Source organism: Oncorhynchus keta, chromosome 11 (genome assembly GCF_023373465.1).
Source record: "Oncorhynchus keta strain PuntledgeMale-10-30-2019 chromosome 11, Oket_V2, whole genome shotgun sequence".
Lineage (NCBI taxonomy): Eukaryota > Metazoa > Chordata > Actinopteri > Salmoniformes > Salmonidae > Oncorhynchus > Oncorhynchus keta.
The window spans coordinates 10082475-10097402 of record NC_068431.1 but is presented as its reverse complement, the minus strand read 5'-3'; the positions used below and the strand labels follow the sequence as shown (position 1 = coordinate 10097402).

Genomic DNA, 14928 nt, shown 5'->3' with positions numbered 1-14928 from the left:
ACTTCCCTTCATGTGATTCCATGGTTGATTCCCCACTTCCCTTCATGTGATTATCCACTTCTCTTCATGTGATTCCCCACTTCCCTTCATGTGATTCCATGGTTGATTCTCCACTTCCCTTCATGTGATTCCATGGTTGATTCTCCACTTCCTTCATGTGATTCCATGGTTGATTCCCCACTTCCCTTCATGTTATTCCATGGTTGATTCCCCATTTCCCTTCATGTGATTCTCCACTTCCCTTCATGTGATTCCATGGTTGATTCCCCACTTCTCTTCATGTGATTCCATGGTTGATTCCCCACTTCCCTTCATGTGATTCTCCCTTCTCTTCATGTGATTCCAAGGTTGATTCCCCAAGTCCCTTCATGTGATTCTCCACCGCTCTTCATGTGATTCCATGGTTGATTCCCCACTTCCCTTCATGTCCATGGTTGATTCCCCACTTCCCTTCATGTTATTCCATGGTTTATTCTCCACTTCCCTTCATGTGATTCCATGGTTGATTCCCCACTTCCCTTCATGTTATTCCATGTTGATTCCATTTCCCTTGTGATTCTCCACTTCCCTTCATGTGATTCCATGGTTGATTCCCCATTTCCCTTCATGTGATTCTCCACTTCCCTTCATTTCCATGGTTGATTCCCCACTTCCCTTCATGTTATTCCATGGTTGATTCCCCATTTCCCTTCATGTGATTCTCCACTTCCCTTCATGTGATTCCATGGTTGATTCCCCACTTCCCTTCATGTTATTCCATGGTTTATTCTCCACTTCCCTTCATGTGATTCCATGGTTGATTCCCCACTTCCCTTCATGTTATTCCATGGTTGATTCCCCACTTCCCTTCATGTGATTCCATGGTTGATTCCCCACTTCCCTTCATGTGATTCCCCACTTCCCTTCATGTGATTCCATGGTTGATTCCCCACTTCCCTTCATGTTATTCCATGGTTGATTCCCCACTTCCCTTCATGTGATTCCATGGTTGATTCCCCACTTCCCTTCATGTGATTCTCCACTTCCCTTCATTCCCCATGGTTGATTCCCAAGTCCCTTCATTGATTCCATGGTTGATTCCCCACTTCATGTGATTCCATGGTTGATTCCCCACTTCCCTTCATGTGATTCCATGGTTGATTCCCACTTCTCTTCATGTGATTCCATGGTTGATTCCCCACTTCCCTTCATGTGATTCCATGTTGATTCCCCACTTCCATGTGATTCCATGTTCTCCACATCTCTTCATGTGATTCCATGGTTGATTCCCCACTTCCCTTCATGTGATTCCATGGTTGATTCCCCACTTCCCTTCATGTTATTCCATGGTTTATTCTCCACATCTCTTCATGTGATTCCATGGTTGATTCCCACTTCCCTTCATGTGATTCCCCACTTCCCTTCATGTTATTCCATGGTTGATTCCCCCACTTCCATGTTATTCCATGGTTGATTCCCCACTTCCCTTCATGTGATTCCATGGTTGATTCCCCACTTCCCTTCATGTGATTCTCCACTTCCCTTCATGTGATTCCATGGTTGATTCCCCACTTCCCTTCATGTGATTCCATGGTTGATTTCTCCACTTCCCTTCATGTGATTCCATGGTTGATTCTCCACTTCCCTTCATGTGATTCCATGGTTGATTCTCCCCACTTCATGTTCATTTGGTTGATTCCCACTTCTCTTCATTCTCCACTCTTCATGTGATTCCATGGTTGATTCCCCACTTCCTTCATTTAATTCTCCACTTCCCTTCATGTGATTCCATGGTTGATTCTCCACTTCCCTTCATGTGATTCCATGGTTGATTCCCCACTTCTCTTCATGTGATTCCAAGGTTGATTCCCCACTTCCCTTCATGTGATTCCATGGTTGATTCCCCACTTCCCTTCATGTGATTCTCCACTTCTCTTCATGTGATTCCCCACTTCCCTTCATGTGATTCCATGGTTGATTCCCCACTTCCCTTCATGTGATTCCATGGTTGATTCCCCACTTCCCTTCATGTGATTCCATGGTTGATTCCCCACTTCCCTTCATGTGATTCCATGGTTGATTCCCCAATTCCCTTCATGTGATTCTCCACTTCCCTTCATGTGATTCCATGGTTGATTCCCCACTTCCCTTCATGTGATTCCATGGTTGATTCCCCACTTCCCTTCATGTGATTCCATGGTTGATTCCCCACTTCCCTTCATGTGATTCCATGGTTGATTCCCCACTTCCCTTCATGTGATTCCATGGTTGATTCCCCACTTCCCTTCATGTGATTCTCCACTTCCCTTCATGTGATTCCATGGTTGATTCTCCACTTCTCTTCATGTGATTCCAAGGTTGATTCCCCACTTCCCTTCATGTGATTCTCCATTCTCTTCATGTGATTCCAAGGTTGATTCCCCAAGTCCCTTCATGTGATTCTCCACCGCTCTTCATGTGATTCCATGGTTGATTCCCCACTTCCCTTCATGTGATTCCATGGTTGATTCCCCACTTCCCTTCATGTTATTCCATGGTTTATTCTCCACATCTCTTCATGTGATTCCATGGTTGATTCCCCACTTCCCTTCATGTGATTCCATGGTTGATTCCCCACTTCCCTTCATGTGATTCCATGGTTGATTCCCCACTTCCCTTCATGTTATTCCATGGTTTATTCTCCACATCTCTTCATGTGATTCCATGGTTGATTCCCCACTTCCCTTCATGTGATTCCATGGTTGATTCCCCACTTCCCTTCATGTGATTCCATGGTTGATTCTCCACTTCCCTTCATGTGATTCCATGGTTGATTCCCCACTTCCCTTCATGTGATTCCATGGTTGATTCCCCACTTCCCTTCATGTTATTCTCCACTTCTCTTCATGTGATTCCATGGTTGATTCCCCACTTCCCTTCATGTGATTCCATGGTTGATTCCCCACTTCCCTTCATGTGATTCCATGGTTGATTCTCCACTTCCCTTCATGTGATTCCATGGTTGATTCCCCACTTCCCTTCATGTGATTCCATGGTTGATTCCCCACTTCCCTTCATGTTATTCCATGGTTGATTCCCCACTTCCCTTCATGTGATTCTCCACTTCCCTTCATGTTATTCCATGGTTGATTCCCCACTTCCCTTCATGTGATTCCATGGTTGATTCCCCACTTCCCTTCATGTGATTCTCCACTTCCCTTCATGTTATTCCATGGTTGATTCCCCACTTCCCTTCATGTTATTCCATGGTTGATTCCCCACTTCCCTTCATGTTATTCCATGGTTGATTCCCCACTTCCCTTCATGTGGTTCCATGGTTGAGCGTTGATTTATCTCCCATCTCTCAGTGGCGGCTGCTGCTGCTGCCCACCTGGCTGCCTGATCTCCTTCCAGTACACGACTGTGTTTCTGCGGATTAATCTGAGGAGCAATGTTTTTGATTCACATAATTCATATAGTTTGCCACTGAGGCTTTTGAGCTCACTCTGATCTGACACATCCAGACAGGAGTTAAATTGGTCGGTATGGCTGTCACAATCACAACCCACTGGGCACGGACGTCAATTCAATGTCTATTCCACGTTGGTTCAATGTAATTTCATTGAAAATAAGTGCAGGACAACGTTGATTCAACCAGTGTGTGTGCAGTGGAAATGAGCTGGATGATAGTAGCCAGATCTGGCAAACATTATAGATCCAACAATGAATCCTAAAAAATTGGGTGAGTATCCTCAACTGATAGGGGCTGCAGGGTAGCCTAGTGGTTAGAGCATTGGACTAGTAACCGAAAGGTTGAAAGTTTAAATCCCTGAGCTGACAAGGTACAAATCTGCCGTTCTGCCCCAGAACAAGGCAGTTAACCCACTGTTCCCAGGCCGTCATTGAAAATAAGAATTTGTTCTTAACTGACTTTCCTAGTTAAATAAAAAACTGTCTAACAGAAGTGCCTTCAGGAGATTTCATGTTCATGGCAAAAGGAAGCATAGGGGAATGTAAAGAAACACACAGCTAAGAAAAATATCCCCAGGGTGACACAAATCCTTCAGTTTTGACATACATTTGACAGGGAGACAAACTTGCACAAACATTGATAGCCTACCGAACGCTCAGTTAAGAGAGTGCTGCCATCATGTGGGCAGAAATAATATTGCATTGCATGTAGTCATGTCCTGACTCCTGACACAAAATCATGCCGATCAAGAATTTACTACCACTGTCATCATAAAACATGTATAAAACTCATAAAGGAGACCATTGATTTATCTTTAAAATAAGTGGCTGTGAATCAGAATTTATCAGGAGAATTTTGCATATCACATTTCCCTCTCTCATTATGCTTCTGCCTTTGTTATAAAAAGAGACAACCGAAGGATCTTTGTTCTCTGTTTTCACAGGTGAGTAGTCTCTGGAAACACCAATAGGGGCGGCAGGTAAGCTAGTGATTAAGAGCGTTGGGCCAGTAACCGAAAGGCTGCTGGTTTAAAATCCCTGAGAGAAATCTGCCAAGGTGGAAAAACGTTCTGCCCTTGAGCAAGCTAGTAAACTCCAAACAACAACTGTTCCCCGGGCGCCGATGACATCGATTAAGGAAGCCCCCACCTCCACCACCTCTTTGATTCAGAGGGGTTGGGTTAAATACGGAAGACACATTTCGGTTAAATGCATTCAGTTGTGCCTAAAATGTTGAATCATGAACAAAATGACTTGTTGGGTTTTTACTTTTAGGTCGTTTTGTTTAATTAGAAAGAGGCATAACTTAGACCGCTTGTGATAACAACCAATACTGTGCATCTAAAAAACATCACACCACTACATAATAACAATATATAAAAAAGGTGAATCCATTTTACATAGGGGGGGGACTCCCATTGATACCATAAGTGAAAGTAGAGCCTCTGAGAGAGATGATCATTCTGACAGCAGCTGTCAGGCAACAGCGATCCGTCCAATAGATAGATGGCTGTTAAAAAGATAGTGAGGACAGCCAGACTGATGTCTGTGTGTCACAGTGGGTGTGTCCCATAAGGCACCCTGTGGGACGCACCCACTGTGACAAAACAGACATCAGTCTGGCTGTCCTCACTATCATGTTAACAGCCGTCAATTGGACAGATCAGCGCTCTGGCTCTTCCACCCTAGTCCAGAGTATAGATGTTCTCCTCCACAGGTCTCCTCATGCGGATCTCATAGATGATGTGAGGCGGCTCTTTGGCTGACAAACTAGAGGGACACAACATCATCACGCATTGATCATTCCTAATCAATGATAAGTAATTGGACTAATTGAAGCCTATACATTCTTCGTTCATTTATATGTCAAATTTGTCTTTGTAATTTAACACAAAAAAAAACAATGTTTACACATCAGTCGTGTTTTATCATGTGTCTGCTTACCAGCCTGTCTTTAAAGCTCTTCTGTGAATCCCTCCTAGAGAAGAAAAGAAATAGTTGAAATCAACTCAAATCTAAGTTTATTCGTCAATATGCATAGGAGGATACAGCATATTCAGCACATTGTAAACACCACAATGAAATACTTACTCTCAATTAGTTAGCGGTAATACACTGCTAAATGGGCAAACATTTCACATCACAGCAAGATGTCTGAATACGTGAGCATTACCACACTGGGCTTTTTCTCGACAGAGGATGTGAGTTTGCAGTTACATACGTTTAAACCCCAATATCACCAAAGCCCCCATTATAAGTAGGAGCAGACTGAGGGAGAGAGAGAGCACTGGGATGTTGATCTGGAGAGAGAAGCTGGGAAGAGGCTCCTCCATCTGGTTACAGAGCACAGAGAGAAGAAGAAGGGTTAAACTCTTGGAGGGATTTGTTAGGCTTTCATATGGTGAGTAATGTTCGGTTATATGCCAGTGGCGTTACTATATAGTAGTGTATAAAATACTCACAAGTGTTTGCGAAGGGAAAAGACTGGTGTTCTGTCTTGGAATGGCTAGATGTGATGATTCAACAGCTCTCCAGTGTTCTAGAAAAGGAGACACCTCACAATGAAGATGTGGAAGGATGGTAAAATCTCCCACTTGGCAGGACATTCTGACGTTCAATCACCCCTGAGACACCATCAACCACTGCTACTTGATTCTCTCGAAATGAAAAGTGTCATTTCAACACTTGCCCCCCATCCCTTTGTTTATGGTTTCCGATGAAATACACGGAGGTCTGCATTGCACTGAGCAGCGCAATGTGATTCAAGATAATACTGCATAGTATAAAACATGTGTTTAAAATGTTTGAGGCTCTTTGTGATTAAACAGCCATAGAAAACGAGTTAGAATCTTGGTCAGAAACTATTCTCTGAGAGGGAAGTGTCCTCATTTTGAAAATGAAAGTTTGTAAGGCATGTAAGGAACTGTTAACATCATTTTTTCCCTCTCCATTTGATTTGTAAGCACACTGAGCAACTTTGCGAGGCAAAAGATCCAGGGAGTTTTGATCATTGATGTCATAACACTGGGAGTGTGAATAAAGGGTGATCGTCCGTTTTCATTCCCATCTAGTTAGGATTTCTCAATGTTTAACCACACATGAATCATCATTACGACCGTCAACACAACCCAAGAGGTTAAGAGGTCAGGCCTAGGTTCCTCTAGGGTTAGCATGAGATTAATACGATCTATTTATTCTATGTCTTTGATCTATTTATTGTACATCTTTGATAGGAAATACACATCTCACATGCATCAGGATCCCATGAGTTCACCCCTTTCTCTATTATACACTGACTCACCTGTGGTGGGAGGAGCTTCTGTAACATGTACAGTGGTGCTTGTTGGCAAAACGGTCACTGGAGCTAAGAAAACAATTCACAAATTCAAAACATACATTTTGGGAGAGTGAATTGCATTATGGGCCAGTTTTGAGTTAATTACGTGCCATACAACATTTAACATTACATTTACATTTAAGTCATTTAGCAGACGCTCTTATCCAGAGCGACTTACAAATTGGTGCATTCACCTTATGACATCCAGTAGAATAGTCACTTTACAATACTGGATCTAAATCTTAAAGGGGGAGGGGGGGTGAGAAGGATTACTTATCCTATCCTACAACAAATAGGACCGGCGTGTTTGTTTTGTGGACGAGAAAGCTAGACTAAGAAAGACTAAGTTAATTGATTCCCATTGTTGCCCAAGAGTGTAGAGTAGTGAAAATAAATTATATCTCGCCACAAATTACCTTTCATGACCCTTAAGTTTTGAATAATTTTTTTGTCGTTGAAAATGCCATCTATGTCCACTCTGCAACAATATGGCCCACCGTCTGTCCGCTTGACGTCGAGAATTCCCAGGTCCATTTCTCCCGCGAGGACATCACCTGCCAGTCTGTACCTGTCCGACACCTTGGAGATGACGCCATGTTTGTCTGTCTGCGCGAGGATGTTGTTGCACCAGAACGTGCCACATTCTCGTCCCCAGCACACGCGGCTCAAACCCAAACGGCTCACTGAATATTGACAGGACAATGTCGCAGTAGCACCTTCCATCACCTTGAATGCTGACACTGAACACCTGGCTGTTGAGCAGGGGGAAATAAACACAGGTATGACAAGGCTATTTCCTCCTTCCAAAGGTTCCGTTCACATCTTAACAACATCCCAAGGTCAACCACGAAACTTTCTCAAAGGGCTATATTTTGTAGCTTGCTACGCATCTCAATTCGGTTGCTATAATCATAGTAAAAGTATGGTAGTCTTCGAAACAGTAGGCCTATGTAGGTATGGAAAAACTAATACACAACCATGTCGAATAACTCAAAGTAACACCAAAACACATTATTGTATGAAAACAGCCATGTATAACGTTGAACAGTTAGACCTACTCAATGTAGCTGTGAACGTTGAACAGTTAGACCTACTCAATGTAGCTGTGAACAGTTAGACCTACTCAATGTAGCTGTGAACGTTGAACAGTTAGACCTACTCAATGTAGCTGTGAACAGTTAGACCTACTCAATGTAGCTGTGAACAGTTAGACCTACTCAATGTAGCTGTGAACGTTGAACAGTTAGACCTACTCAATGTAGCTGCGAACGTTGAACAGTTAGACCTACTCAATGTAGCTGTGAACAGTTAGACCTACTCAATGTAGCTGTGAACAGTTAGGCCTACTCAATGTAGCTGCGGACATGGAACAGTTAGACCTACTCAATGTAGCTGTGAACAGTTAGACCTACTCAATGTAGCTGTGAACAGTTAGACCTACTCAATGTAGCTGTGAACAGTTAGGCCTACTCAATGTAGCTGTGAACGTTGAACAGTTAGACCTACTCAATGTAGCTGTGAACAGTTAGACCTACTCAATGTAGCTGTGAACAGTTAGACATACTCAATGTAGCTGTGAACAGTTAGACCTACTCAATGTAGCTGTGAACAGTTAGACCTACTCAATGTAGCTGTGAACAGTTAGACCTACTCAATGTAGCTGTGAACGTTGAACAGTTAGACCTACTCAATGTAGCTGTGAACAGTTAGACCTACTCAATGTAGCTGTGAACAGTTAGGCCTACTCAATGTAGCTGTGAACAGTTAGACATACTCAATGTAGCTGTGAACAGTTAGACCTACTCAATGTAGCTGTGAACAGTTAGGCCTACTCAATGTAGCTGTGAACGTTGAACAGTTAGACCTACACAAAGTAGCTGTGAACAGTTAGACCTACTCAATGTAGCTGTGAACAGTTAGGCCTACTCAATGTAGCTGCGGAAATGGAACAGTTAGACCTACTCAATGTAGCTGCGAACGTTGAACAGTTAGACCTACTCAATGTAGCTGCGGACATGGAACAGTTAGACCTACTCAATGTAGCTGTGAACGTTGAACAGTTAGAACTACTCAATGTAGCTGTGAACAGTTAGACCTACTGAATGTAGCTGTGAACAGTTAGACCTACTCAATGTAGCTGCGGACATGGAACAGTTAGACCTACTCAATGTAGCTGTGAACGTTGAACAGTTAGACCTACTCAATGTAGCTGTGAACAGTTAGACCTACTCAATGTAGCTGTGAACAGTTAGACCTACTCAATGTAGCTGTGAACAGTTAGACCTACTCAATGTAGCTGTGAACGTCGAACAGTTAGACCTACACAATGTAGCTGTGAACAGTTAGACCTACTCAATGTAGCTGTGAACGTTGAACAGTTAGACCTACACAATGTAGCTGTGAACAGTTAGACCTACTCAATGTAGCTGTGAACAGTTAGGCCTACTCAATGTAGCTGTGAACAGTTAGACCTACTCAATGTAGCTGTGAACGTTGAACAGTTAGACCTACTCAATGTAGCTGTGAACAGTTAGACCTACACAATGTAGCTGTGAACAGTTAGACCTACTCAATGTAGCTGTGAACAGTTAGGCCTACTCAATGTAGCTGTGAACAGTTAGACCTACTCAATGTAATATAATAATAATAATATAATAATAATAATAATAATAATAATAATAATAATAATAATAATAATAATAATAATAATAATATAATAATAATATAATAATAAATAATAATAATACTCAATGTAGCTGTGAACGTTGAACAGTTAGACCTACTCAATGTAGCTGTGAACGTTGAACAGTTAGACCTACTCAATGTAGCTGTGAACAGTTAGACCTACTCAATGTAGCTGTGAACAGTTAGACCTACTCAATGTAGCTGCGAACGTTGAACAGTTAGACCTACTCAATGTAGCTGTGAACAGTTAGACCTACTCAATGTAGCTGTGAACAGTTAGGCCTACTCAATGTAGCTGTGAACAGTTAGACCTACTCAATGTAGCTGTGAACAGTTAGACCTACTCAATGTAGCTGTGAACAGTTAGGCCTACTCAATGTAGCTGTGAACGTTGAACAGTTAGACCTACTCAATGTAGCTGTGAACAGTTAGACCTACTCAATGTAGCTGTGAACAGTTAGACCTACTCAATGTAGCTGTGAACAGTTAGACCTACTCAATGTAGCTGTGAACGTTGAACAGTTAGACCTACTCAATGTAGCTGTGAACAGTTAGACCTACTCAATGTAGCTGTGAACAGTTAGACCTACTCAATGTAGCTGCGGACATGGAACAGTTAGACCTACTCAATGTAGCTGTGAACGTTGAACAGTTAGAACTACTCAATGTAGCTGTGAACAGTTAGACCTACTGAATGTAGCTGTGAACAGTTAGATCTACTCAATGTAGCTGCGGACATGGAACAGTTAGACCTACTCAATGTAGCTGTGAACGTTGAACAGTTAGACCTACTCAATGTAGCTGTGAACAGTTAGACCTACTCAATGTAGCTGTGAACGTTGAACAGTGAGACCTACTCAATGTAGCTGTGAACAGTTAGACCTACTCAATGTAGCTGTGAACAGTTAGACCTACTCAATGTAGCTGTGAACAGTTAGACATACTCAATGTAGCTGTGAACAGTTAGGCCTACTCAATGTAGCTGTGAACGTCGAACAGTTAGACCTACTCAATGTAGCTATGAACAGTTAGACCTACTCAATGTAGCTGTGAACGTTGAACAGTTAGACCTACTCAATGTAGCTGTGAACAGTTAGACCTACACAATGTAGCTGTGAACAGTTAGACCTACTCAATGTAGCTGTGAACAGTTAGGCCTACTCAATGTAGCTGCGGACATGGAACAGTTAGACCTACTCAATGTAGCTGTGAACGTTGAACAGTTAGACCTACTCAATGTAGCTGCGAACGTTGAACAGTTAGACCTACTCAATGTAGCTGTGAACAGTTAGACCTACTCAATGTAGCTGTGAACAGTTAGACCTACTCAATGTAGCTGTGAACAGTTAGACCTACTCAATGTAGCTGCGGACATGGAACAGTTAGACCTACTCAATGTAGCTGTGAACGTTGAACAGTTAGACCTACTCAATGTAGCTGTGAACAGTTAGACCTACTCAATGCAGCTGCGGACATGGAACAGTTAGACCTACTCAATGTAGCTGTGAACGTTGAACAGTTAGAACTACTCAATGTAGCTGTGAACAGTTAGACCTACTGAATGTAGCTGTGAACAGTTAGACCTACTCAATGTAGCTGTGAACAGTTAGACCTACTCAATGTAGCTGTGAACAGTTAGACCTACTCAATGTAGCTGTGAACGTTGAACAGTTAGACCTACACAATGTAGCTGTGAACAGTTAGACCTACTCAATGTAGCTGTGAACAGTTAGGCCTACTCAATGTAGCTGCGGACATGGAACAGTTAGACCTACTCAATGTAGCTGTGAACGTTGAACAGTTAGACCTACTCAATGTAGCTGCGAACGTTGAACAGTTAGACCTACTCAATGTAGCTGTGAACAGTTAGACCTACTCAATGTAGCTGTGAACAGTTAGACCTACTCAATGTAGCTGTGAACAGTTAGACCTACTCAATGTAGCTGCGGACATGGAACAGTTAGACCTACTCAATGTAGCTGTGAACGTTGAACAGTTAGACCTACTCAATGTAGCTGTGAACAGTTAGACCTACTCAATGTAGCTGCGGACATGGAACAGTTAGACCTACTCAATGTAGCTGTGAACGTTGAACAGTTAGAACTACTCAATGTAGCTGTGAACAGTTAGACCTACTGAATGTAGCTGTGAACAGTTAGACCTACTCAATGTAGCTGCGGACATGGAACAGTTAGACCTACTCAATGTAGCTGTGAACGTTGAACAGTTAGACCTACTCAATGTAGCTGTGAACAGTTAGACCTACTCAATGTAGCTGTGAACAGTTAGACCTACTCAATGTAGCTGCGGACAGTTAGACCTACTCAATGTAGCTGTGAACGTTGAACAGTGAGACCTACTCAATGTAGCTGTGAACAGTTAGACCTACTCAATGTAGCTGTGAACAGTTAGACCTACTCAATGTAGCTGTGAACAGTTAGACCTACTCAATGTAGCTGTGAACGTTGAACAGTTAGATCTACTCAATTTAGCTGTGAACAGTTAGACCTACTCAATGTAGCTGCGGACATGGAACAGTTAGACCTACTCAATGTAGCTGTGAACGTTGAACAGTTAGATCTACTCAATTTAGCTGTGAACAGTTAGACCTACTCAATGTAGCTGTGAACGTTGAACAGTTAGACCTACTCAATGTAGCTGTGAACAGTTAGACCTACTCAATGTAGCTGTGAACAGTTAGACCTACTCAATGTAGCTGTGAACAGTTAGACCTACTCAATGTAGCTGTGAACAGTTAGACCTACTCAATGTAGCTGTGAACAGTTAGACCTACTCAATGTAGCTGTGAACGCTGAACAGTTAGACCTACTCAATGTAGCTGTGAACAGTTAGACCTACTCAATGTAGCTGTGAACAGTTAGACCTACTCAATGTAGCTGCGAACAGTTAGACCTACTCAATGTAGCTGTGAACAGTTAGACCTACTCAATGTAGCTGCGGACATGGAACAGTTAGACCTACTCAATGTAGCTGTGAACAGTTAGACCTACTCAATGTAGCTGCGGACAGTTAGACCTACTCAATGTAGCTGTGAACGTTGAACAGTTAGACCTACTAAATGTAGCTGTGAACAGTTAGACCTACTCAATGTAGCTGTGAACGTTGAACAGTTAGACCTACTCAATGTAGCTGTGAATGTTGAACAGTTAGACCTACTCAATGTAGCTGTGAATGTTGAACAGTTAGACCTACTCAATGTAGCTGTGAACGTTGAACAGTTAGACCTACTCAATGTAGCTGTGAATGTTGAACAGTTAGACCTACTCAATGTAGCTGTGAATGTTGAACAGTTAGACCTACTCAATGTAGCTGTGAACAGTTAGACCTACTCAATGTAGCTGTGAACGTTGAACAGTTAGACCTACTAAATGTAGCTGTGAACAGTTAGACCTACTCAATGTAGCTGTGAACAGTTAGACCTACTCAATGTAGCTGTGAACGTTGAACAGTTAGACCTACTCAATGTAGCTGTGAACGTTGAACAGTTAGACCTACTCAATGTAGCTGCGAACAGTTAGACCTACTCAATGTAGCTGTGAACAGTTAGACCTACTCAATGTAGCTGTGAACGTTGAACAGTTAGACCTACTCAATGTAGCTGCGAACAGTTAGACCTACTCAATGTAGCTGTGAACAGTTAGACCTACTCAATGTAGCTGCGGACAGTTAGACCTACTCAATGTAGCTGTGAACGTTGAACAGTTAGACCTACTCAATGTAGCTGCGAACAGTTAGACCTACTCAATGTAGCTGCGAACGTTGAACAATTAGACCTACTCAATGTAGCTGCGGACATCGAACAGTTAGACCTACTCAATGTAGCTGTGAACGTTGAACAGTTAGACCTACTCAATTTAGCTGTGAACAGTTAGACCTACTCAATGTAGCTGTGAACAGTTAGACCTACTCAATGTAGCTGTGAACGTTGAACAGTTAGACCTACTCAATGTAGCTGCGAACAGTTAGACCTACTCAATGTAGCTGTGAACAGTTAGACCTACTCAATGTAGCTGTGAACAGTTAGACCTACTCAATGTAGCTGTGAACGTTGAACAGTTAGACCTACTCAATGTAGCTGCGAACAGTTAGACCTACTCAATGTAGCTGTGAACAGTTAGACCTACTCAATGTAGCTGTGAACGTTGAACAGTTAGACCTACTCAATGTAGCTGCGAACAGTTAGACCTACTCAATGTAGCTGTGAACAGTTAGACCTACTCAATGTAGCTGCGGACAGTTAGACCTACTCAATGTAGCTGTGAACGTTGAACAGTTAGACCTACTCAATGTAGCTGCGAACAGTTAGACCTACTCAATGTAGCTGCGAACAACAGTTAGACCTACTCAATGTAGCTGCGAACGTTGAACAGTTAGACCTACTCAATTTAGCTGTGAACAGTTAGACCTACTCAATGTAGCTGTGAACAGTTAGACCTACTCAATGTAGCTGTGAACGTTGAACAGTTAGACCTACTCAATTTAGCTGTGAACAGTTAGACCTACTCAATGTAGCTGTGAACAGTTAGATCTACTCAATGTAGCTGTGAACAGTTAGACCTACTCAATGTAGCTGCGGACATCGAACAGTTAGACCTACTCAATGTAGCTGTGAACAGTTAGACCTACTCAATGTAGCTGTGAACGTTGAACAGTTAGACCTACTCAATTTAGCTGTGAACAGTTAGACCTACTCAATGTAGCTGTGAACAGTTAGATCTACTCAATGTAGCTGTGAACAGTTAGACCTACTCAATGTAGCTGCGGACATCGAACAGTTAGACCTACTCAATGTAGCTGTGAACGTTGAACAGTTAGACCTACTCAATTTAGCTGTGAACAGTTAGACCTACTCAATGTAGCTGCGAACAGTTAGACCTACTCAATGTAGCTGTGAACAGTTAGACCTACTCAATGTAGCTGTGAACAGTTAGACCTACTCAATGTAGCTGTGAACGTTGAACAGTTAGACCTACTCAATGTAGCTGCGAACAGTTAGACCTACTCAATGTAGCTGTGAACAGTTAGACCTACTCAATGTAGCTGTGAACGTTGAACAGTTAGACCTACTCAATGTAGCTGCGAACAGTTAGACCTACTCAATGTAGCTGTGAACAGTTAGACCTACTCAATGTAGCTGCGGACAGTTAGACCTACTCAATGTAGCTGTGAACGTTGAACAGTTAGACCTACTCAATGTAGCTGCGAACAGTTAGACCTACTCAATGTAGCTGCGAACAGTTAGACCTACTCAATGTAGCTGCGAACGTTGAACAGTTAGACCTACTCAATTTAGCTGTGAACAGTTAGACCTACTCAATGTAGCTGTGAACAGTTAGACCTACTCAATGTAGCTGTGAACGTTGAACAGTTAGACCTACTCAATTTAGCTGTGAACAGTTAGACCTACTCAATGTAGCTGTGAACAGTTAGACCTACTCAATGTAGCTGTGAACAGT

The 14928-nt window shown here is 42.5% G+C and overlaps 1 protein-coding gene across 7 annotated transcripts; it reads right to left on the bottom strand.

Moving 5' to 3' along the window:
* Nucleotides 1–4671: 4671 nt before the first annotated feature.
* LOC118389774 (hepatitis A virus cellular receptor 2 homolog) lies at nt 4672–11873 on the bottom strand. Of its 7 annotated transcripts, XM_052529388.1 has the most exons (10): nt 9546–9817; nt 9050–9273; nt 8356–8926; nt 8146–8297; nt 7183–8109; nt 6731–6793; nt 5892–5968; nt 5651–5762; nt 5374–5407; nt 4672–5199 (listed from the first exon to the last, which is right to left on the bottom strand). In XM_052529388.1, the coding sequence occupies exons 5-10, from the start codon at nt 7487–7489 to the stop codon at nt 5115–5117; spliced, it is 678 nt and encodes a 225-aa protein (XP_052385348.1). In that variant the 5' UTR covers nt 7490–8109; nt 8146–8297; nt 8356–8926; nt 9050–9273; nt 9546–9817; the 3' UTR covers nt 4672–5114. The 7 variants fall into 7 exon arrangements, with proteins under 7 accessions (XP_052385348.1, XP_052385353.1, XP_052385354.1 ...); XM_052529393.1 differs by lacking the exons at nt 9050–9273; nt 9546–9817 and adding an exon at nt 11129–11873 and having other exon boundaries at nt 8356–8630; XM_052529394.1 differs by lacking the exons at nt 9050–9273; nt 9546–9817 and adding an exon at nt 11382–11873 and having other exon boundaries at nt 8356–8991.
* Nucleotides 11874–14928: the final 3055 nt, after the last annotated feature.

Coding starts and splice junctions, on each gene's coding strand:
- LOC118389774 (XM_052529393.1), bottom strand. CDS start 7,489: ATGGAAGGTGCTACTGCGACATTGTCCTGTCAATATTCAGTGAGCCGT. Junction 5,763..5,891: donor TTTTCCCTTCGCAAACACTT/GTGAGTATTTTA, acceptor CTCTGTAACCAG/ATGGAGGAGCCTCTTCCCAG. Junction 5,200..5,373: donor AGAGCTTTAAAGACAGGCTG/GTAAGCAGACAC, acceptor GTGTCCCTCTAG/TTTGTCAGCCAAAGAGCCGC.